Source organism: Vipera ursinii (genome assembly GCF_947247035.1).
Source record: "Vipera ursinii genome assembly, chromosome: 4".
NCBI lineage: Eukaryota > Metazoa > Chordata > Lepidosauria > Squamata > Viperidae > Vipera > Vipera ursinii.
This window is the reverse complement of record NC_139514.1, coordinates 68,574,811-68,600,069: the sequence shown is the minus strand read 5'-3', so window position 1 is coordinate 68,600,069 and position 25,259 is coordinate 68,574,811. Positions and strand designations below refer to the sequence as shown.

General features: G+C 39.5%; 1 protein-coding gene across 1 annotated transcript; it reads right to left on the bottom strand.

Annotated features, from left to right (window-relative positions):
• Positions 1–1,222: 1,222 nt before the first annotated feature.
• Positions 1,223–23,431, bottom strand: LOC310640491 (ankyrin repeat and SOCS box protein 9-like). The gene is made up of 6 exons (XM_083362790.1): positions 23,087–23,431; positions 17,442–17,521; positions 6,825–6,932; positions 6,111–6,261; positions 3,291–3,425; positions 1,223–2,175 (listed from the first exon to the last, which is right to left on the bottom strand). Exons 1-6 carry the CDS (start codon positions 23,178–23,180, stop codon positions 1,973–1,975), a joined length of 771 nt encoding a protein of 256 aa, XP_083218916.1. The 5' UTR covers positions 23,181–23,431; the 3' UTR covers positions 1,223–1,972.
• Positions 23,432–25,259: the final 1,828 nt, after the last annotated feature.

The window sequence follows — 25,259 nt, the reverse complement described above, 5'->3', positions numbered from 1 at the left end:
GGTTGGATATCTGCTTCTACACAGAAAAAAAATTTCAGAACACATTTCATGAGTCACAATTATAAAATGGCTTATGTAAACATAAAAGACCCATTTACTGCATGGTAAACCAATGAAAACCCTTGAAGCAACTATCTCTAGTTCTCCCCACTGCTCTGCCCCATCCATATTTAATTTTGTAGTTCTTTACTGAGTAGATGGGAAGAATTTTAAATAAAGAATTGAGCAAGACATTATTTTATAAAAATGTCTGTGTAAATCTTTTTTATAAACAAAGATGAGGCTGTAATCTGCTGTCTTATTTTATAGCATACTAAATTTCTTTTCAATCTTTTATTACAGGTCAATGACCCAGACTAAATGAAACTTACCTAAGTTTCCCTTTTTACTATTTTAATTAAATTCAAGAAATCTAAACATGCCATGGAAAGTGTGCCCATACCAGTTCTTAGGAACATCACACTGCCAGTCCATGATTCATTGTTAAACAATATAATTTCCTGGAAACTGTTAATATAATAACAATATTACTTTGTTGATTAGTTTTGGACCATATCAGAGAAAATTGTTAATAATAACAGAATACAGTACTGCATGTGCTTGGTGTCTTGTATTTACTATAGAAGCATTTATAACACATCTCAGATAACCAGCTGTATGGAATTGAAATTCTGCTACAAGATCTTATTTTTTGTACAAATAGGAACTAACAATTAAAATATTCATGGATAAACAAACTAGCTCTATTGAAAATCCTGATCGGGTATTTGGAATGTAAATTGCACAAGCAATTTTTGCTAGGAAGTAAAACCTGTACAGTATGTATTTTAATTAATTAATCAGCAAGGAATATGACACTTTTTACAGATACAAAAGAAACCTCTTTAGCTCATCTGCTAACATAAGTTCACTAATTCTCTTTATTTTTCACTCCCAAGTAACTCCAGATGCACAGGTGACATAACTGCATCAAGAAAAATAGCCCTAAAGGGGGGGGAAAATGCCACCCCCACCCCCCACCCCCACAAGAATGATCTTAATACTTGTTTTCTAAAGGATTAAAAACTAGGTTTAGTTGTTTGCAATCCAGAATAACAATATTTATCGGAAACATTTACTTCTAAACTGGGTATAATAAGTGGAACATTCCAAACTGAATTATTTTTAGTTTATCCTAATCTAGAATAACTGTTGAAGATTAAGTTAATCAGTCCCATAAAGTAGTTTAAAATGGATAAATAATCAAGTTTCTAAATCTGTGTTGATGGTGAGATTCATGTTTGTAACCTTTAAAGCATTCGCAGCAATATAATACCACAAAGATTACAAAAGGTACCATATAATTGTTTTAATTTGGAATTAAACGATCCTGTTACAATACCAGCCAAAACAATTTACTATAGCAGAACAAACCTTTTACAAATCTTGTGTCACTTTGTGTCTTGGTTTTGAAAAATGCCATATATAATAATGTGTACAGTCATGCATGGGTACATATTTACTGAGAATAAAAGTATTATGAACCAGTTTCCTACTGGAGATATATTCAGCAAAATATTCATATGTAATACATACACATATGTAATACATAGCTACAAAGTTTTCTTTCTTTTTGCACTTTTCTGTTGAACTCGATAGCTTTTTAAAATCTACAAATGTGAATTAAGATTGTAACAATATCATATCTCAAACTTTAGGTTTGGGAAAAAATCCATTCTTCCTTTTGTCTGAAATCTGTGTCTCACAGGAAGTACTTGGATCTATCTCCATGAGCATTCCCTTTAACTATTATAAGGTTGCACCCATTATGGCATTAGTGGTCGCAAGTTAGTGGAAATATTAGCAATATTGTATGTGATAAGAGCACATTCTGGCATATTGGTAAGAGTTAACAAAATGATACAGATATGCCCATTCAAAGCATGCCTTGGGATCTTTACATACTGTACTCTGTGTTTGAAAGAAACAAAGGTTAATGGGCACTTTCTCTCTGCAGAAATACCTGCATTAGTGCACTATTGGCTGGAACCAGCTCTATTGGCCTTTTTCCTTCTGCATTAATCACCCTAGTATTTGCTCCAAAGTCAATAAGCAAATGGACCATGTCAACATTGGAAGTTTTAGCAGCTATGTGGAGAGGAGAATCCAGGCCTTTTCCACTGTTTGCACTTGCTCCTAAAACAAATGAGATAGAACTATTAGACAAACAGTAATTTAACTTACTTATTTCTTTTGCTATCTCAGATCCATCTGAATAATTGTCAGTTTATAGATTGCCAAAGGAACATAAGATCTCCTAAATAATCATTTCTTAATTTGAAATAGCTTCAAACCTTTTAATTGCTGGGGTTTACTGCCAAAGTAATGAATCAATTGTACTAATCTGAAATGGGACAATAAGAATGCTCAGTATCATTAATGCAACACAGTGGTGCAAATTTTTTTTGCAGGAAGCAGTGACAGTTCATTCATTTTCAAATAATTTCAAATTGGTTTCTGTTTACAATGCATGTGTTCCCCAAGGCTGTGGTTTTAAGGAAAAAGTTGCAATTAAAAATTAACCAACCAAATTCTTCAATCCTGACACAATTGCTGAAGAAAGACCCTGAGAAAATATGGATGTTTATACAATCTACTGAGTAGGCGGCATGTAGAGTTTTGTAAATATATCTACAGAGGAAAATTCATTACTGTGCAGGAATATCTTGCCAGAGTTCCAAGCCAAACTGATGAAATCAAAAGAACTAGAAGCCACTGTGTTTTGGCAATTATATTCGATTAAGTTTCTTGATAACCCTATAGGAACCTGCTGCTTCACCATGAATTCATTGTGGATAAACATTCATGAAAGATGAAGATGGCTAATAAATATTAGTCAACATGACTATTACTTCTCATACCAAAGAGCAGTATTCTGAGAAACATGAGTAAGAGGAATGCATTCCCTCTTCCTGCATTCTTCCTGCTCCTGTGGTTGACCGTTATGGAAGAAGGCTGGATTTACTGAGGCTTTAGTCTGATCCAATGTAGCTGATCTTCTTCTCTTGAAGCATGGCTTATTTTATTAAATTAAGAGGGAATGTTTCTGAGTGGACAAACTGAAGAGAGACACAGGAATGTTGTAGCGCTGTACTATCCTAGTTACCATACCCTTCCTTCTCCATCATAATACAATCTACAAATACTACTGGCCTCCCAGAACTATTCCCATGATTGTCTGTCCTCTACCCATAGACATTTTCAGGCACGCAAAATGATTTGTTGATATTATATACCTTTTAGTGAATTACCTGACTCAAGTAACTTTTTCGCACATTTCAACTGTTGATTCTCACAAGCGACGTACAGTGGAGTTCCAAGATGTTTTATGTTATGGTCAATACTGACTCCATTGGATAGAAGAGTTTCCACACATTTAGTATGACCTTCAAAGGAACACAGAGAATTAAAAATTAAATTAAAACCCCAAAACCAGACTCCAGCTGCTTACATGTGAAAGGTGAACAAAAACTCACTGTTTTTTACAAATAACTGAAACTTCAAAACTTTTCCAATTTTTCCAATTTCTTTCTCTGAACAACCTTCTTCCATTGTAGTTATAGGTTCATACTCAGGCTCTTCATAGCCCATGCCATCTGGCTATGCATAAGTGGCTGAACCAGTGCCCCTAAACTGTAGTCAATGTGTAGCTCCCCCACTGGCCAAAGATGGTGACCACCATCACCACAAAGCAAAACTCCAATAGCATCAAAGAAGCAATGCAGGCTTTGTTCAGCAGCAGTCTTCATCTTAGCAGTTTTGCCCTCCCAATTGAATCCTATCAGTGCCAAGGCATGAGGGTTACCCAGCTGAGAACCAAGAAAGAGCAACGTCTATGGATTACAGGGCCTCAGCATGAGCTTCTTCCTTTAACATTTTCCTATTACAAGGCTTAAACTTTCAACCATTAGGGAGTAGGAAGATGGAATTACTATCCTGATTTCCAGATTGTGCAATAAGACACATCTTGCTAGGCTGCTTTGGACTGGGTGAAGAAAAGGCATCTCAGAAATCTTCTTGTGATGGTCAGATTCCCTTTATGCATTTCTCAGAACCTATTCCATTTCCGTCCCCTAATCTCTTTAATTTCCAAGGTGAACAAAACATTATAAATAAATGCAAAATACCTACATTATATAAAAGACAGTTTGAGCCATGAACCTGCCCGACCTGTAATTTCAGGAAAGCAACTGGGGATTGCTTTTTCCAACAACAGGTGATACCGAAAAGGAAATGCAATGCTGGCCAGAAGATCCCCAATCATTATCTTGAAAGTATCACTGGGGGATAAGACCGCAACAGAGACCAGCTTTATTGGTGAAGAATTGTAAGGTAGACTGTGATGGCAGCTTTTATATCAAACATACTTTGCTCTGCACTCAGAGCATATTACTGTGGCTACAAGGACAAGTTCTACATTCAAGCCCAGTTAGACAGTTAGGCTTGGAGCCAGAAATCCTTGTCAACATTCTAAAAGCAATTCCATGGCTTGTTGGCAGTACAAGTAGTCCTTGACTTACAACAGTTTGCTTAGTGACCATTCAAAGTTACAACGGCACTGAAAAAAGTGACATATGACCATTTTTCACACTTATGACTGTTGCAGCATCCTCATGGTCACATAATTTGCATTTTGATGCTTGACAAGTGACTCACATTTATGACAGTTGCAGTGTCCTGGTTGCAGGTGATCATCTTTTGCGACCTTCTGACAAGCAGTCAATGGGAAAACCAGATTCACTTAACAACTGTGTTACTAATTCAACAACTGCAGTGATTCACTTAACAAATGTGGCAAGAAAAGTTGTAAAATGGGGCAAAACTCAACAAATTTCTCACTTACCAACATAAACTTTGGGCTCAATAAGTTGAGGACCACCTGTATATCAATAATAACATTTAAATATTTTTTTCCAAAGATAAGAGAAATTATAACCAATATTAATGTTCATATTTGGGGGGAAGAGCAGCAGGGTCTTTCCACACAAAGATTCTGTGCCAGTTGAAAGAGATCCAGACGCTTCTGGAGTCAACAGTGCTAAGTCAACAGTGTTAGGAAGCAGGGAATATTTATTTCCAGCTCAGCAGAAAGTCTTAGAATTCAATAAAGAACAGAATCCTACAGAGCAATTTCAAATACTCTTCTGTAGCTCAGATAAACAAGCAGGGTGAAGAATTTTATTCTCCTTTTCCCCTTCTTCAACATTGGATGAGCCAGCCTGCAAAACACCAGACTACCATTGAATTTGTTTTTCCCTTTTGTCTTGTGCAGAATGAAAATATAGGAATTTTTGTTGCTAAGGAATTTGCAGCAGCTAAGGGCAGAGCATTTATTTTAGCTTGATGTTTTTCAGCATTTCAAACCTGTAATGGGTGAAGATATAAAAATGGAAGTGATGTCAAAATGATCTGACCAAAGAGGAAATTCTAATGCTATGAGTGAAGGATGAGGAAATGATGAGCTTTCCAGATGAACTGCAATGTTCCATGTCCTTCAACATTGCTCTTGAGGTTGCTGGGAATGGCTACTCTGTATCACATGAGGGGCTGATATTATTATTTGTAACACACCTAGACATTTGTTTTATAGTCCAAACAACAGATAGCTAGCATTTGGTTATATAATATTCATACAACAAACAGACATCATTTAGGAGCCTTGGTGGAGCAGTGGGCTAATGCCTCCTTAAGTAACACCAGCTGTCTGCAATTAGTGCAGGTTTGCATCCCACCAGGCTCAAGGTTGACTCAGCCTTCCATCCTTCCAAGGTAGGTAAAATGAGGACCCAGATTGTTGGGGGCAATAAGCTGACTTTGTAATAATGCCGCTTGTGTGTGTGTGTGTGAAAGCCCTAATAAGCAGGCATATACATAGAATGAAGGCTACTGCTAAGCTTGTAAGCCGCCCTGAGTCTTCGGAGAAGGGCGGGATATAAATGGAATTAAAATAAAAAAAAAAATATGGATTTGTGTAGAATTCATGTGGAATGAAACAATGAATATATTGTTTCACAAAGTTGTACCCCTCTTGTGTTACCATGGTATATAGGTACATATGCTGACAAATTTACCTCTTTTGGCAGCTTCATGGATGGGGGATGCCAGGTCACAAACTGGATGTGGGCTGGCTCCGTGTTGCAGTAGCAGGTTCAAGCAGTCAACGCTACCACTGACACAAGTGTTGAACAGGGGTGTGTTCCAGTCAATAGTAGTGGCATTTACCTAAAGAGAAAAAAACTGGTAGTTTAATGTTTTATTTGTAAAACATATTGAAAAGTTTTAAACATAAAATGATGTAGGAAAAGTGTTTTGCAATGACATTTTATTATCACACTAGCTCCATAAATATACTTTAGTACAAAATAAATCTAGGATCTGGGCTCTTTTAACATTGTCCATCCTGAGTAGGTGAATGTGTTTGTGTGGGTATAAATGAGTTTCTGAGCATTGGCAGAAAGTACATTTTTTACCTTGTTCCAACATAGCTAAAATGAGAGGACATTTCTGTCAAGGATATTTTAATCCCCTTGTTGACCTTTCTTCGCAAAAGAAATTAATTCAACTGTGAATTAGTAGCAATAAACAGATAGCAAAAACACTTCCAGCACATTAATCCTGATTTGTGTTTATTAGGAATAATACTATTATTATAAATCAGATTATTTTTCCCAATATTAATTGGATTACCATTGTTGGAAAAGTGTAAGAGGATCTCATTGGCAAAGGTAGCAAATTATTATTATTATTTTCTTGCATGCACTATAACTAGAACTTTGAGTACTTACGTTGGCTCCATGTTTTAATAAGACACTGACACATGCAGCATGTCCTCCTAAGCAAGCTTCATGGAGAGGAGATACACAATCTGCTGTCCTAAAATTCACACTAGCTCCCTGGTACAATAACAAAAATCATAGTTAGAGAGAGATCTCAGATGTTGTTTGCAAATCTAAACTAATTAAACTAAAGATTGGATCTACTGTTTCCACCAGTAGATTAACCCGTTATTTGGGTTTTAAGTAGCATCAGGCCATTATAATAATAGTAGCAGGTCATCTTTGAACCACTTAAGTTTATTCTGGGCTTCCAGATTTTGGTGCAGCCACATGTGCGAGGGAATCGCTCCTTGCGTCGCCTGGATTTTTTCATTGGGGGGCCCCTGTAAAGGGGTTGAAACTCACCCTGGAGGGGCAATGAGCAGGAGAGAGGTCTCTCCAGTCGGCGGTAGAAGGGCGGCAGCCCTCCCGTCGGCTTGGAGCTACTCTCCGAACCAAAGAAGAAAGCATTGGCCACTCCCATGGCCCATTGTTTAGCCGTTTGCTGCCGAAGCCAAAAGCACAACAAAGCACTTGAAAGCACTTGAAAACTGGGTGAGAATTGCCTTCTTCTTTTCCTAATTGTCTACTTTCCCTGCCAAAAGCTTTCCGAATTTGCTTCCCCTTGCGAGGAGAGAGGGAAGGGATTTTTTTCCCCACCCTCCTTAATAGCGGCCTTTGTCTACGTTGGGAGAGAAAAGAAAAAGCCTTGTACTAAATTATACTGATTAATTGGACTTACTGCCTTTCTACTTTTGGCCGAATGTTCCTATATTTACAGAAATGGACTATTCTACCTATTAGTCTAAAAAAAAGGGGACAAAAAAGAAATAAATAAAAAGACACAGTCTGAAAAGGATTTGAAGTACTCTGTGGACATCTAGTGCAGGGCTTTTCAACCACTGGTACTTATACCACTAGTGGTATGCAAGCACATGGCTGGTGGTACGCGTAGGACCGGTTGAACAGCACTGTAAAACAAAAAAGTAAAAAAAGGTAAAAAGCGTTTTTACTAACCTGCTTTCAGCTGCATTCCATTTCTCCATTCGCTTCTTTTCGCGTGTTTGTGGGACAAAAAAAGTTCCATGAGACTTTCTAACTTCTTGCAAGAAGTTGTCCCACAAACACGTGAAAAGAAGCGAATGGAGAAACGAAATGCAGCAGAAAGCAGGTTAGTAAAAAAAACACTTGGGAGTGGTGAGGGCATTTGGGTGGGGGTGGAGGCTGGCAGAACCTGGCTAGAATTGTTTTGTCCAGATGTCTTTTGTGCTCACCGAATGGAGGGAGCCCCGCCTTTCCTCCTGAACGCTCAAGCGGGGTTTCTGCAGGGTCTCCATTGCAGGGAAGTCCATGCCTGCAGCCACGAGGATGCCACTGGGATTTCCCTCCCCACAGCATGATGCCGGATTGGCAGAGCTCCCAGTGGTCTGCTGGCTCCCTGGCGGCGACCCCAGCCGGTGAGGAGAACGGGGGAAAGGGCTCCTGGCATTCCGCTGGCCTCCCGGAGCAGTCGGGGCTGGTTCCAGGCTCACCACCCCCCTCCTGCTCTCTTCGCTGGCTGGAGCCACCGCCAGGAGGCCAGCAGAATGCCGGGAGCCTTTCCCCCATTCTCCTCACTGGTGACCCCCTGTAGAGTTCCATCAGTGACATGGCCGGGCCGGTGGGCCGCACAGCTGAAGGGGCATGAAGCGGCGGAGGTTAGTCCGTGGGCAGCCCCAGAGCCAGTTGGTGCAGGTGGAAGTGACAGGCAGCCCGCAGGCACCACTTGCCCTCTGCAAGCCAAGCCCAGGAAGCCAGAGTGCACCGCCCACAATGGGGCCTCACGGTGGCACAGCCAAGCTGCAGAGGGCCAGGCCAGATGCCCTTGGCTCTTCACCTGCGGAGTGCTCCCAGGCCCCCTTTCCTTGAACTCCCCGCTTTTGCTGCCAGCCCTCTTGGCTTCCGCAGAGGGTCCCGAGGCAGCGCGGCAGGCAGCCTTCCTCTCCTGTGAATAAGGCTGGGAGTAACGGGCTGGGAAAAGTGGGGTTCTCCGGAGTGGGGAGATGCATCCTGTGCCCGAGTCCCATCTTTTTTCCTCACACACACACACACGCCCCTTTTCCCAGCCAGGATAAAAAAAAGGAGCAGCCCTGAGTCTCTATCTGTCAGGTAGTAAGGTGGCATCCTGACGTCCCTGGAGAAGCTCTGGCAAGACCAGGTGGTCCTCCAGTTCGCCCGATTTCAAAAATTCTTGGCAAGAGAGGACACCAAGCCCCCCACCTGCTGGAGGGTGCCCGGTTGAGAAAGCTGCCTTGTCTCTCCTTTTTTCTTTTTTTTTAAACTGCTCTGGAGGGATCTGTCAGACAATTTTACCGGCTGACCAAATGGGGAGGGAGGGAAAGGGAAAGTACGTGGATGGGGAAGGGAAGGGAAGGGAAGGAAAAGAAATAAATGGATAAAAAAGGGAAGGAAAGAAAAGGAAAGGGAAGAGAGAAATATGAGAGAAAGCAAGGAATAAGAATGAGTAGGGAAAAGAGAGGGAGAAAGGTGGGGAAAGAAGGAAAGAGAAAGTAAAGGATATTATTATTATTATTATTATTATTATTATTATTATTATTATTATTAATAATAATAATAATAATAATAATAATAATAATAATAATAATAATAATAACAACAACAATAATAGTTTAATTTCTATACCGCCCTTCTCCCGAAGGACTCAGGGCAGTGTACAGGGCAATAAATACAATAAAAAATACAATGTACAAAAGTTAAGATAGAATTAAATATTAAGCCCAATTACAATAAAATTAATTCAAATTAATATTAAAATTCCCAAACCCATCAGACCAGGCCAGCTGATTCAAATAAATAAGTTTTTAGATCACGGCGGAAGGAGCGAAGGTCAGGAGCCATCTGGAGCTCAACTGGTAAACGGTTCCAAAGGTCTGGCGCGCCCACAGAGAACGCCCTCCCCCTGGGGGTCGTCAGTCAACACTCTCTGACCGACGACACCCTGAGGAGGCCCTCTCTGTGGGAGCGCACTGGACGAAGGGAAGTTGATGCCGGCAGCAGGTGCTCCCGTAAGTAAACCGGACCCATGCCATTTAAGGCTTTATAGGTCATCACCAGCACCTTGAATCTCACCCGGAGGGCAACCGGAAGCCAATGCAGCTCGCGGAGTAGAGGTGTTACATGGGAGTATCGGGAGACCCAATAAAAGGTGAGAGGAAGGAAAGGAAGGAAGGAAGGAAGGAAGGAAGGAAGGAAGGAAGGAAGGAAGGAAGGAAGTGTTGTGATTCAGCGTCAGCCTGTGGTTTCAGCAGCTGAGTCGGACAATTCTGAAGAGGAGGAGGAGGAGGAGGGGTTTGGAGAGCCTTTGGTTGCAGAGGAAAGTTCTGATGCACCGCAGAGCTCTCAGCCAGGCCCCTCCTGTCTTGTTCCTCCTCAGACCCAGCTGTGTGAGCCTGAAAGATTGGAAGAAGACGATCCACAGCTGGCTCTGTTCAGGGACGCTCGAAGCAGGAGGCAGACTAGCAGAAGTGAACAAAGAAAAGCAGTGAGGCACCTCGGGAGAAGGCAAAGAGAAGCCATGCCTTGAGACTCCTGTTTAAAAGGGGAATGTGTGGGAGGTGCTGGTTGCTGAAGGCAACCGTTTGAAGAGCTTCTGATATAGTCTCGGTCTGTATTTGTTTAACTCTGTTTTGAACTGTTTCGTTTAGCTTTTGCAAATAAATTTGGTTGGCTTAATTCCAGCCTATTGAATATAAGAAAGGGGTTGTCCCTGACATTCCAACAGGGCCGGTCGTAGACTGGAACAGAACAGGAAGGAAAGAAAGGGACAATGGGAGAGAGGGAGGGAAGGAAGACACCCATCCCAGTCCCACCCCCCTCTACCAGAGACCCATGGATTTCCCCACCACAGGCACCCTGCAACCTGAGTTATGAGCCGCCACCACCACCCCAGCCATTGACTTCACTTGTCAAAAAGTTGCAAAAGGTGATCACATGACCCTGGGACACTGAACGTCATAAGTATGAATCAGTTGCCAAGGATCCGAATGTAAATCACATGACCCTGGGGATGCTGCAACAGTCATAAGTGTGAAAAATGGTCATAAGTCACTTTTTTCAGTGCCATCGTAACTTTTAACAGTCACTAAGTGAATTGTTGTAAGTCGAGGACTACCTGTACTTTATCATTTTTTTCCTTTTGTTGGTCAAATTTTTGACACCTTCCTGGGCGACTGGTGGTACTTGGACATTGCCTTATCCTAAAAGTGGTACAATGGGTGAAAAGGTTGAAAAGCCCTGATCTAGTGAATACTATTGGCAAACAAGCTTGCTTACATTTTGGACTGACTTTGGCATTAAGATAAATACTTGAAACAGCTGGAGATGAATTTGGCTTAGACTTGAGGAGGTGGACACTTACTGATTTTTGTTTGAAAAACAGCTTCCACCAAGGACTATTTATAATTATTACAAAAGGGAGAAGGATCAGCCACAAACCTCACTTGACTAAAACCTTATACTTGAAACAATCTACAGAGTCACTGAGATGTCTATCTCCAGATTCAATAATTTACACGTCAACCTTAAGTCACAAATTGAAACCCAGACTGCAACTAAAGAATTTACACTTCAGAATATAACAAAATTAGAAGATATTACTATTGAGACAGAGGAATATAAGCAACAACAACAAAGTACTGAAAAAACTAATATCCAAAACCTGACTTTACTCAAAGAACCTACAATTTTTAAAGTACAAGGAACCACTACTATGACAGACAATCTTAAAGACCAACAACAAACTAGGGAAAAACTTAATACTAAACTTCTGACCCTCTCCAAGGAGCCTACAATTTCAGAAGTACACTACATGCAAGATAGTGATGCCAATACAGAGGAAGCCGAAGACCAATGAAGACAACCTGTGGAAAGCTTGGACAGTCAATTACTAACTATAAAACTGGATAAGATTTTCTACTCAAAACAGATCAACCCAGATGGAAGAAGAATTCAGACTGAACCGCAGATAGAGATGTCAGACCAAATAAAGAGAGTGGAATTAACATGGCAACAATATAATGACTATAAATGGTTCAACCTTTGTATATTGCTGGATGGCCTCCTCTGATGCAAATAATATACACGCGAGCAAATGAAGACCTACTTGGCAATTTAAAGCCCTGGGTCTGGAAACCCGACTGGCAAAAGAAGAAACCTAGAATTAGATTTAAAATATGAATTCCTACAGAATTATCATAGGTCATTTTGCTAGTAATTAGTGACTTATTAGGATCTGAAATAGAAAATATTCATGAGATAGAATTAAAATGTGTTTAAGTATTTACTAAGCTTATTTTAAATATTATAAATTTATATATTGATATAATGGAAATTTGGCTTATGGATCCTATGTTTGATGTTAAAATTTTAGTTATGTATAAGTAGAAGTAGATTGATAAATATAGACTCTCCGATTGGTAACTTGTGATGTATTAGGATATGAAATAAACAATGTTTATTAGGTAGAAGCTACCTATTTAAATATTGGGTATATGTTAGATGATACAATTTTTGGTGTAATAAGATAAGGGAACTTTGGGTTGTGAACACTATTTGGGATGTTAAAGGTTAAACTTGGATACTATAATTAATATCAAAATTAGATAAAATTTAATAACAGGATATAGATATACCTTATCTAAATTGGATTGACAAAATCTTCTTTAATTGACTATGCTATTCCTAGAAATTTGGTACTTTAAATACATTGTATTGAATGTTGAGGGAAATAGAGAAGGATGCTATGATAATGTAACCTGAACTATGTATTGAAAACTCTGTTACTTAATTGATGACTACCCAGGTATCATGATGCTTTTTAAATATATAAGTTGTAATTGATGCTGAGCTTGTCGATCAGAAGGTCGGCAGTTTGGCGGGTCGAATCCCGAGTGCCGTGTAACAGAGTGAGCGCCTGTTACTCGTCCCAGCTTCTGCAACCTAGCAGTTCAAAAGCATGTAAAAATGCAAGTAGAAAAATAGGGACCACTACAGTGGGAAGGTAACAGTGTTCTGTGCGCCTTTGGTGTCTAGTCATGCCGGCCACATGACCACGGAGACGTCCTCGGACAAGCGCTGGCTCTTCGGCTTTGAAACGGAGATGAGCACCGGCCCCTAGAATCAGAAACGACTAGCACGCATGTGCGGGGGAACCTTTACCTTTACCTAATTTGAAAAACTAATAAAACTTGTGTTTTTTTTTAAAAAAAGTTTATTCTGCAACTTAAAATGTGATAATTTTCCTAAGCAATATTCTCTTTGTTGGATGCTGATTTTTTTTCCCAATACTGTTACAGTATATCTTAAATATTGTGGCAGAAATATATGGGAAACTATTTGCTTTGCAAATGTCAAGCCTCAGTGAAAACCCTAATGGAAGGATGCTCTTGGACTCAGGTCTTGGCCCCAAATTTTCTACTACATGAAATGGTCATAATGAGAGTTGAATATTGGATCAAAAAGTCTTTGGCCTGATCCATCTCTTGATAGAATCTTAACATCAGCTTTTATCATGTCATTTTTTCACTAACTTCTTTTTTATATACAGTACATAGAAAAATGGCATAAAACAATTGCCCATTTTAAGACATAAAAGGAATAGAGAAAATACTCTTCTTAATCAGAATCCTCCCAGAGACATGACAGCATAAGAGTCCAGCTGGAATATTCCTTAATGTTTAATGCAGCAGATTGGTTAATATTAATGCTCAAAATGTCTATTGTTGGCATTTCAGAAAAATTACAAGGTCAAAATATACGTATATGGAGTGGCATTTTAGCAACAGAAATTTGGTTATTATGTGGACCAAACATTTAAGAAACAAATAAATACATAAACCAGGCATCTTTTATAGATTCAACTTCTAATAGCAAAAATGTCCTTGAGTTGATCTTGATTCCAGGGATTACACGGACATCTCTATGCAACAGTAAAGAACTGTTTGCTCCTGACCTCTTCTGGGATATTTTTTTTTTTTGGGCTTCTCAGTCTACATTTCAGCTCACCCTAACAGGCCTGACCAGGGTCCCAGCCCAAACAAATACTGTCACTAACCATGAATGATGAATTGTAAAAACATGAATCCAAATACTACATAATGGTAGGGGCAGAGTGGAAGGTTTGTTTCCATTTTTAATGTTAGAGATGAAATACTTATATGTTATGTCTAAGTAAAACTAAAATCTTGCTTCTGTCAACAGTATACAGATTCCATCTTTTTCAAACTGTTCATTAGTATATTTTCAGACTACATGACATTTAAAATACTGCCCTCCTGCAGTTAGCTGGAAATGGAGTTGAACTTCATAAAAGTTCTCTGCTCACAAATACATTTAATATAACAATAGTTCTAGCTAACATTAATTGAAAATTTTCAGTTTTGACATCAGCCTGTTTTACTCTTTCCTGTACATCTGAGCTGGGAGAGTAGTGATGAATAGCCCTGATATGCCCCTCCAGGGCTTTCTAAAATTGACACATGTCAAGATCCACATCCAACCACAACTACTACCACCACCACATGGAGAAGAAAGACTTGACTTACTTCTCATCATTTTATTTTGGTTTTTCAAAAGCATAAAAGTATGGATTCAAAAAAGGCAAAAAGAGAAATTAAGTCACTCAAGCCTTCAAAATAAAATAACATTTACTTACAAAGATAGTTTTACTTAAATTGATTGATTTATTTGCAAAGTTTCAATAACCAGAGGGCCACAGGCTACAGCCTCAGAGCAGAAGGCTGTCTTGAAATCTCAAAAATTATTTTTATGAGTCTTTTAATGTGAAGGAGAAAGAAATACATTCACAGAAATCAATTTTAATTGAATCCTGCTTGATCACGTGTAATTTGGTCCTGACTTTCACCATGTTTATGGGTGTATTTTTAGCAAATCATTGAAAACTTGAGTGCTCAACCGTTTCCCCCTGTCAAAAATATCTATTCTTCTGGATTAGATGAAGAAGAACCTACACAATTATATTGCATTTTAACTTATTTTTATTACATTTTACTTTTTATTTTTCTACAAATAACTCAGCAAATCAGGGCAGAAGTTTACAGAATCCTTTTTTCCCAGCTATCCTTTTTTGTTTCCCACCTATTCTGTTCAAGATGAAATGTCAAGCATGGATGTAAGTTATTTTTACACACTTGGTTGTTGCTGTTGTTAGTTGTGAAGTCGTGTCCGACCCATCAAAACCCATGGACAACGTTCCTCCAGGCCTTCCTGCCCTTGTTGCCTTTTGGTACTGTCCATGGCGTTTTCATGGCAAAGATACTGGAGTGGGTTGCCATTTCCTTCTTCAATGGATCATATTTTGTCAGAACTCTCTGCTATGACCTGTCCATCTTGGGTGGCCCTGCACGGCATAGCTCATAGCCCCTTTGCCGCGACAAGGCAGTTACACACTTACCACAATGAAATCAAAATGCATGAATGCCACATAATCAGTAGCTATAACAAAATGAATCTGCAAGGAACTCCAAGGTTTTTTATGGACTGCTGCTTTTCCCCATATTTTTTAACTTCTGCATGAAAAAGCTGGAGAAGCTCATTCACCAATTGAAGTGTTATCCCTATGTGGATGGTAGTGCAGATAGTCCTCACAATCCCAGTTGGGTCCCGAATTTCTGTCAGTAAGCAATGTGTCAAGTGAATTGTGCCTGATTTTACAACCTTTTTTTGCTGCAGTTGTTAAGCATCTCATGTTGTTAAATGAACCCACTGACTTTGCTTGTTGGAAGTCCTCTGTGAAGGTCACAAATGATGTTCACATGACCCTAGGGCACTACAATTATCATAAATATATGCCAGCTCCTGAATTCTGATCATGTGACCAGAAGGACTAGTTGTAAGTCACTTTTTTCAGCACTTCAGACAGTTATTAAATGAATTGTCATAAATTCAGGACCATATGTATCCACATACTGTATACAATAACATATAAGCTCAACCAGAGATACCATGGAATTCCTGAATGAGTGTCTGAAGACTGTAAGGATTTAGTTGGGGCCCAACAAGCTTAGATTAAGAATGAGGTGGTCATAAATGCAGAAATCATAAAGTGAATGCAGTGGTGATAAAGTGAAACCATTGTTAGCTATGGCACATTTTTGCTGAAAACCTGAAGTAAATGCTAGTTTGGACAAAAATATTGTAAAACATATGACTGCAGAACACCACAAACAGCCATAAATGTGAGTTGGTTGCAGAGCACCTGACATGCAGTCACATACTACAGGGGATGTGACTATCAGAATTTCAGAACTGAGTCATAAAAACCTTTGGAGTGGGTGTCTATTGTAATTTTGAAAGATCACTAAGCAAATGATCATAAATTAAGGAGTACCTGTACTCCTATTCCAAAGTCACATCATTGGTTACCAAAAGGCTACAAGGTTCAGTTCAAAGTGCTGGTTATAGATTTAGATTTAGATTTATTTGATTTTTATACCGCCCTTCTCCCGAAGGACTCAGGGCGGTGTACAGGGCAATAAATATCAAAAATACAAGATACAAAAGTTAAAAAACATTAAATAATTGTGCCCGATGCAGTACATTAGTTAAAATCAATGTTAAAACCCCAAACCCATCACACCAGGCTGGCTTGTTCAAATAAATAAGTTTTTAGATCACGTCGGAAGGAGCGAAGGTCGGGAGCCATCCGGAGCTCAACCGGTAAGCGGTTCCAAAGGTCTGGCGCGCCCACAGAGAACGCCCTCCCCCTGGGGGGTCACCAGTCGACATTCTCTGACTGGTGGCACCCTGAGGAGGCTCTCTCTGTGGGAGCGCACTGGACGAAGGGAAGTTGACGCCGGCAGCAGGTGTTCCCATAGGTAATCCGGACCCATGCCATGTAGGGCTTTATAGGTCATCACCTTGAATCTCACCCGGAGGGCAACTGGAAGCCAATGTAGCTCACGGAGCAGAGGTGTAACATGGGAGTATCGGGAGACCCCCAACACAACTCGCGCGGCTGAGTAATGCGTAAGTCTTTTACAGCACAACACAGCACTGGGAGATACCTGGAAATATCTTTCTAAATTTGAATGTTACACCTGCACAGTTATTTAGTGAACACTAGTTGCTGGTCCATCCCCTCCAACCTATAGTGTTCAAGAGGTATGGATCACATAGCTTAGCAAGCCCCGGTAGTGGCCCCCATTTTATGGAAAAGTCTCTTCCTCAAAGTTAAGGGGGGGGTCTTAACTCTGTAATTACTTTGAGAGGAGGCAAAAGCAGCACTGTTCAGCAGATTTCTTGCCCTCAGATTGTCAATGGCACCTTTGATATACTAGTGTTTTTAATGATGTGCACGGTTGTGTGTAAATAAAAATGAGAAAGGTGGCTATAAATATTGTAAAGAGAGAGAGATAAAGAAAAAGAGAGAAAAAATACTGCAATATAGATTTCCTTGAAGTCACAGCACAGTCAACCTCATATTGTTACTGTGTGAAGTACAGCCTGTCTTCAGAAAAGTATTTAATGATGAAGATAAGCAAAAGATTGATCTCCTTTTTATCACCATACCTGATTGATGAGTTCCTTCAGAGCATGTAGTCTCCCATGAATGGATGCTTCATGTAAAGGAGACCAGTCAGAGACAAAATCTGTATGAAGATAGACAAAAGGATATAATTTAATTAGTATATCTCTATACTTGAATTCGGATAATACCTAAATAAAGCTCCAACTACCCTAAGGGATTTTCTAAGATTATATGCATCTATGGGTTTCAGTATGATTAAATACTTCATACTACTTCAGTAAGCAATTTTATTTTATTGCCTGGCAGGTCATTCTTATCTTAAGACTCATATAACTCGGGGGGGGGGGGGACCAAAATATCACACTTGGTGAAAGACTGCTGCCATCTCTGTACCTTTTGCTATGCTGCTCATTTTGTTTGGTTGCCTAATGTGGGAAAAACAATTTACAAAAAAGGCACAGCTTTTTACCTCCAACAAAACTGAAGGAATGTAAAACCCCTTAACTATAGCAGATTTCATGCATGGCATTAATCAGGGCTTTTTTTCTCATAGAACGCTCAGAACGGAGTTCCGGCACCTTTTTTGGATGGAACCTTGTAGGGTAGGCAAGGCAGGCTGTATGACATGTGTGAATTCCGGCACCTTTTTCTTTTACAAAAAAATCACTGGCATTAATGCACATGACATAAGGCAGGAATGAATTTCAAAGTCTGCTCCTGAATTTCAGATCAAGAATTCTGAATGTGAACTGGATCTGGGGCATATCAATGAGTAGACCCCATTCACACACTCTATTCCATATGTAAACATGGGCAGGGAGGTGGAATGGGACTTGTCAAAATTTGCTCATCAAATGTATTTATATTAAACATGGCTCTGATTCCACATCAGGTCTAATATTCCAGATTTCTTTCCATTCCTAGATCCATGTATTAAATCCATGACCTGCGCTTTCTGTCTCCACTTATAACACAAAATACCTAATTGTGACTGTTGTGTAGCGGGTTCTTTGGTGCAGGAATGAAGACGAGGCAAGTGAGTTCAGGAAAGCTCATGGTTTATTGCTTGCAAGATCTGAACTAAGAATTGGGCTGTAACTAGCCACAATATATAGTGTAGCCCCTAGGCGGCAGCCAATAGGTTTGAAGCAACCATTGCCGCCTAGGGACAGCCAATAGCAGCACTGGAGACTTGTAGTCTGGGTTGCTGGAGAGCCGTTAGCTGCTCCGGCAACCCAAGTGGTATTACCATTGAGTCCAATACATAAGTGACCTTGCTCCTACAGCGATACCTGAAGAACTTAAACAACTTCATTGTTTCTCTCTTGCTGTCTTGTATGGCTAATCTGTTTACCAGAGAATTAAATAATCCTCCATTCATCTAAATGCTACTTCTAAGACTGCCTCTTCTACAAGGGGCCTGAGCTGCTACATTGTACATGAACTCAGCCTACAACTCAGCTTAAATATCTACTACATAAAACACAGTAGTTAATTTATAATCTCTACCTTCCTTTCCTTCATTTTCTCTTTTTCACTGATGTCAAAATTTAGAATCTAAGTTCCTTGGTGTATGGGTCAGTAAATTCTATATAGTATTTGGTTCTAAAGTAACAAATTGAATGCCAGTATAGTAGTAATACAATATATTGAAAAGTTATTGTAAATGTTTCCAAGAAAATGTCCAGCAGTTGGCAATGACTAGATTTCCGCTCAGTTTGATGATAAAAATGAAAAATTGCATTTCCTGACACAATTATCTGACACAATGTGAAAAAGAAGTGTCACATAATTAATGTAATGCTAAAGAAACACAATTCCACAATAAAGGCTAACAAGAAATACAGATCAGCAAAAATGTTATCCCTCTTACTTACTGAAAAAGAATTAAAAGAATCTTTCAGTTTCATGACTCTTCAATCATTTTAAATTGTCTTTTACTTCAAGTATGGACTTGGACAGTATAGCCTCATTTTTTAAGGATAATGTTCATAAATATTCTTGTTTTTGGTTAAGTAAATTAAATGATCAGTTGACCCCATTCAGCTCAATTTTCTTTCAGATTTGTGGCCTTTCTAATTTCAATATACCGTATTATTATTATTGTGATTGTGATTGCAGATGCAGTGCTGTTGAAAGAATATCAGGTACCACAATGATAGATGATTTGATACCCCACCCCACATGCATGTTGGATTTCAATTCCCAACACTCCCAGCTGTTATCTAAACTATAAGTACAGGGCTTGATTTGGATGTGAGGGCAATCTATCTACAACCTGTCAATCCATTTATCACCAGAGTTAATTTAACTAATCTGGCTGACTAGGCAGGTGTCCCATTCCTCTCTCATTGCTCCATGTGCATCCCTCGCAAAGCTGTGAGTTTGATGGAAGAGGACGACCATCCCAGGCATGTACTGATCTTCAGTCAAGGGTATATAATACCTCCAAACAAGCTATAAATACAGAACTTAACATCTGTGGTGGTGGTGGTAGTAGTTAGTTCTAAGCTATCATCATTTACCTTTTCTACATAGTTAATTTCCAGAAAACAAAGTCCCTAATCATGAGGAGAATCACATACCATGTTAGCAAATGTAGGGGAGTTATAAGATCAGTAGCACAACTGATTTCACAGAGAAAGGTTTTCAAATAAAAGTGTGTGCTGAGTTAAACTATTCAAAGGTTTCAATAATTAAAGACAGCAACAAAACTAGTCTTGCTCCTGGCTAAAGTAACAGGCATTGTGCCAACAGTGTCAGCTCAGTCAAAATAAATTAATCAAAATATCCTTTCAAAATGGGCACTGAATTTGGTGAAACAGCTCTATATTCTGCGGCTATTATTTGCTTAGGCAGAAAGGTTAAGTGTTAATAAACCAGGCATGCCCTCCCAACAATGTCTCTTGTTAAAGATGCAAAGTCAGCATTTAATTTTTATATCCTTATTCTAGTCCATTAATACCCTGGGCTGATTATATCAGCTTATCCAAACTACAGAATTACCACTAAAATAACAGGAAAAATGTAAGAAAAAATAATTGCTTTGAAGGATTTCTGCCACAAGGCAAAATTTACAAAAATAATTTCTTTGAGTAAGATCTGTACTGGAAGTATTAGAGATATGTTTTAGCATATAATTTACTTTTGCTAAAAAGAAAGCAAGAACCTGGGTCTGAAGAAATTTTAAAAGGCAGTTATTTTCTATAGGGATATAAACTTCTATAATTTATTGACTATTCTTATATATATTTAAATTCAGTTTAGAAGAGAGTCCTTGTTCAATTCCTGACAGTTCAGCAGGGTAGCATTGATGGAATTGATGGAAAAATACAATCTTTCCCCGAACGTTGGCCGACCCAAAAAAAAGCCCTAGCTTGATTTTGGGGGGTGGGCCTAATGTAAGCCCTACCCCAAAAATAAGCCCTAGTTTTGGGGCAAGGCACACACCTAAAAATCAAGCTAGGGCAGGGGTAGGGTGGTGGAACTGCCTCATGTGCCCCACACACTCTTACCTTGCAGCCAAGCCTTTCCTCGCTGGCCCACTTCTTCTGCAGTGTCCCCAGGCCTGCATTTTGCAGTCAGAGGCCTTTTCAGAAGGCCGCTGAAGCTGAGAACCGAGCTATGGATTAAATCCATAGCTCAGTTCTGCAAGGCCTCTACAGCCATTGCTTGGTTATTGGCTTCAGAGGCCTTCCGGAAGGACCTGACTGAAATGGAGGCCCAAGCTCCATTCTGAGTTGCAGAATGAAGCTGACCCTTTGGGCGCAGAAGTGGGCCAGCTGGACGAGGCTGTCAGTGCTGCTGCCACGAGGTGAGTGGAAAAGTCACCCCCTGAAAATAAGACCTGGTGCCTCTTTGGGAGGCAAAAAAAAGACCAGGTATTATTTTGGGGAAAACACAGTATCTGCCAGACACCTTTAAGAAAGTTGCTGTCAAGAGTAAACGTTACTGTTCAAGAACCATTGAACTGAATACTGTTAAGATAGTGTTGTCATATTTCAATTGTCAGTGAAGGTCCTGTAATATATACAGTATAGGAAATTTCCCTATATGAGAAACTCTGTATAAACAAAATAATCAAAAAATATACTAAATATAAAAGTTATAATTCTTCAATACACAATTGTTGGCAGATGTAGGAAGTTTTACATGCTATACAGAGGGAAGCTAAGTTTCATATTGATGTAAAATGTTTCCAGGATGAAAGAAATATATTCTTGTACTTATATTTAAGAGTTGATTACATTGGTTGGTTTCCAATCTTTTCTTTTTATACATGCTATAAAATAGCTTTTAGTTCAATTGCATTCATACTAAAAACATAAAGTATCATCAGTGAGCATCATATATGTGAATCATCAGTGGTATGCACGGGATGCCCAAGTAAAATAATATATAGCTTAAAATTGATATTTTTAATGGCTGAAATTTTATTAGATCACCAGATCACCACCTCTGACAATACTGTAAGGGTTGAATTACATGTATATGGTACTTATAAACTATTCCCATGCAAACTGTTTGTGTTCAGACCACATATTCAGCCTGCCAGTGTGGTTTGTCCATTAGATATAAGAATTGTGTACATGGACAAATTTTATATAGAAACCTTCCTATAACTTTTAGAAATTATTTAGGGGATTAAAAGATTGCAGAAATATATGAATATTTTTCTCTGTTTAACAATGTAGGGACTCATCCTTAGAATGAGCCTCAGAAAAAATCTGAACGTGAAGAATGGAACTGTTTTTCTCATTTTTAAAAAATCGTCCATCCCACACCTCTTCTGTAAACTCCTTATGTTTCTCTTCAAGAGTTGGGGTGGAATAAAATCTTTCTGACTACTGAATATAAAGAAACTATTTACGATACAAGTTTCTAGATCTGTAAAAATGTCATGATTCAGATTTGTCTTTTCTCTCAGTTTTAATTTTTTTTGTTTTATTTTTGTAACCTGTTTAATATATAACTTTTTGAATTAAATTGCATTTAAGATTATATGACCCAACTTTAAATTTATATAAACTTCTATTATTGAAATGATAAATGGAATACTCTATAACCATAAGTAGGAATAACTACTAAGGTTAATCTATTTTTGGTTGCAGAAAATCAATATGTTTGCTGAGAGCACTGAAGACCTATAGATATGTTTGCAGATCACAAACATATCATTGTAATTATTTTATGTGCATACTGCCATTTTTAATAAATATTTTTAAAGAAGTTTGCAAGCAGAAAGTCAACAGTGAGACATTATGGTGTGAATGCTAAGGTCATTGTTGCTGTAATTCCAAAATTATACTGAACGAATTATCCCTAGTTGTTCACAGACTCCAATATTATTCAAAACATCATACATACAAGTAATAAGAGGAGGACCATTATGCCAGCTAATCAACTTTCTCATATATTTGATGCTGATGCTATGAAGCAATGCAAAAGTCAAACAGATAATCCAATTTACATTTGTAAATCCCCAGCCTTAAAAAAATTTCTATTTTAGCAATTTTTTTGCACACTCTTCTGTGTTTTCTGTATTTAATCCTTTTTATTGATTATTCTGTTGAAAAAAAAATTGCATTCATGAATGCAGAAATAAATTCTGCTAACTGCCAACTCACAACTTCTCTGGCTTTTTCACTTCTGCTATGAAACTGCAGATAACAGAGTGTTTACTTACCACCCATCAGTAGATTAAGTAGATAACGTGGATGAGTGATCCTTCCTGAACTTCGAAATAGGCAAAGACCAGTATTTTCTTCTTCCATATCCATTGCAATACTGGGCTAGTTATTCCACTTCAAAGTTGAAATCATGAGAGTTCAAATTCCAACTGGCCTCTTTTAAAACAAACAAACCAGCCCAAACCAAAAACAACCTAGATTCAAGTTCCATGAGTTATTTATTAAGGGATTTCTGCAGCTACCGTTAGCAGTGACCAAAACACCTAGACATTTTCAGATTTCAGACACACAGAACAAAGTGAGGAATATGGCTGATGTCATATCCTTTCCAGTACTATATCCAATCAGCATGCCTCTCTTCTGTTTTTATAAGAAAGTAACTTCTCTGTTGCCAACAAAAAAAGACAGAAAGAGCTAGTTTAACTTGTTCAGCTAACTGTGCCTTCAGGGGATTTATAATTAGAAAAAGGGGAAAGGGGAGGGAAGGGGAGAGGGGGAGGGAAGGAAAGAGAGACATTTTAGTATCATCTATTCTGCTTTTATCACAAAGCATACATTATGTTATTTTCAGACATAGATGCACTAACATTCAAAAATGGCATGAGGCAAAGTATCCTTCTTCAAGTAGAAGTGGACACCATTAAGGAGTGGATATTAAAGCCATATGTTTGAAAAACTAAATTTTCAATGTTATGATTCCTCTGACAGTTTTCCTCACCCTCACATCCTCTAGTTGTATTGGGGCTAAACTCAGCATGCCTACCCACCTCTTTAGGGGAGGTGTCATTGGGAGCTAATGGGAGTTGTAGTGCAAATGCATATAGAGGATGGCAGGGTAGGGAAGTCTGGTTTTTGTTAAAAAAAACTAAAATCCAAACCCAGAGCATTCATAAAGACTTCTCAATTAATGGGCATATTTCATTTTCTGTGCTAATTAAGTGTGAAGATAATCCACAAAGGACAACAGAAATGCCACTAGAACCAACACATCCATTCACATGATAATCATAACATTGCTTAAAGAACAAAAGTCCATGTATGAAGGGATGAATGGAGAAAAGCAAAGATAATTTGCAAGAATGGAAAAAATGTGAAGATATAGGGATGTAAGCTAGTTTTTAATGATGTTGGCTTTTTTCTTATTGCAGGTCTTTAATTTATACAGCTTAATATTTCCAACTCCTTTTCTGTACTCTGAATAATATCTGTTCGTAAAGAATATAGTATGATCGGTTTATATAGATCAGACGTGTCAAACTCAAGGCCCATGGCTCAGATCCGGCCTGCAATAGGACTAGATCTGGCCCATGGGGCCACCCTGGAGTTGGCAAGGGGCCGGCCCCCACCGCCTCAGCCCTGGTCCACCCCAGTCAATCCAGATGCTTCTTCTGGGCATGTACACAGGAGGCGGCGAGCACACAGGAGCAGGCAGTGCACGGCATCAGCTGCAGCTTGTTGACCCTTCAGCCACTGATATGATATGAGCCGGGGCGTCCAATAAGCCACGCTTAGCCATGCCCCACATGCATTATACTTACGTACCTCGGGCCCCACAACTAGGCCTCTCCCCCTCGTCCCACCCCACCACCTGCCTTGCCTTGCCTCGCCCCATGGTGGCGGCAGCAGCAGCAGCCCTGTGCAGCAGGAGGCCTACTGCTCCTACACTCTCCTCCAGCCTGGGAAGCCTAGCCAGCCCAAGGAGAGTAAGCACAACAGTAGCAGCCTTGAGGAGGAAGTAGGTGCAACTGGGCACTCCCTCAGGGAAGTGGGGCTGGGCTGAACTGGACTGCAAGATCTCAGTGGCCTGGGAGCTTGAGGGCCAGACTGGGCACTTGCGCTTCACTGCCCAGGGCTCTGGGTAGCCCAGGGGACCATTAATCCTAACTGGGTGCCCAGTTCCTCCTCCAGGTGAGTTCACACCCAGCCTCCTCTCTGCTTGGGCTGTGGCATTCCATTGGCCCTCCATCCCAGAATCCAGATATCCTTCTCCACGGGGTGGCTTGTGCATCATTGGGTGCCTGGCTGTTCTAGGCTGCAGCTCCACTTCTGGTATTCACCTGCATCTCCGAGGGTGCGATTTTTCTCTAATGTGACAGTGAGCAACCATCCTAGTGAGGTGCCTAAACACCGTCCCAGAGAGACCCCAGCCTTCCAGCTCCCTGGCATGAC

What these genes read in the sequence shown, in the direction of transcription:
- LOC310640491 (XM_083362790.1), bottom strand. Translation starts at nt 23,180, where the DNA reads ATGGATATGGAAGAAGAAAATACTGGTCTTTGCCTATTTCGAAGTTCA. An exon ending in ACTTAATCTACTGATGGGTG is followed by an intron (nt 17,522 to 23,086) that starts GTAAGTAAACAC and finishes ATCTTCATACAG; the next exon opens with ATTTTGTCTCTGACTGGTCT. An exon ending in TGAAGGAACTCATCAATCAG is followed by an intron (nt 6,933 to 17,441) that starts GTATGGTGATAA and finishes TTATTGTACCAG; the next exon opens with GGAGCTAGTGTGAATTTTAG.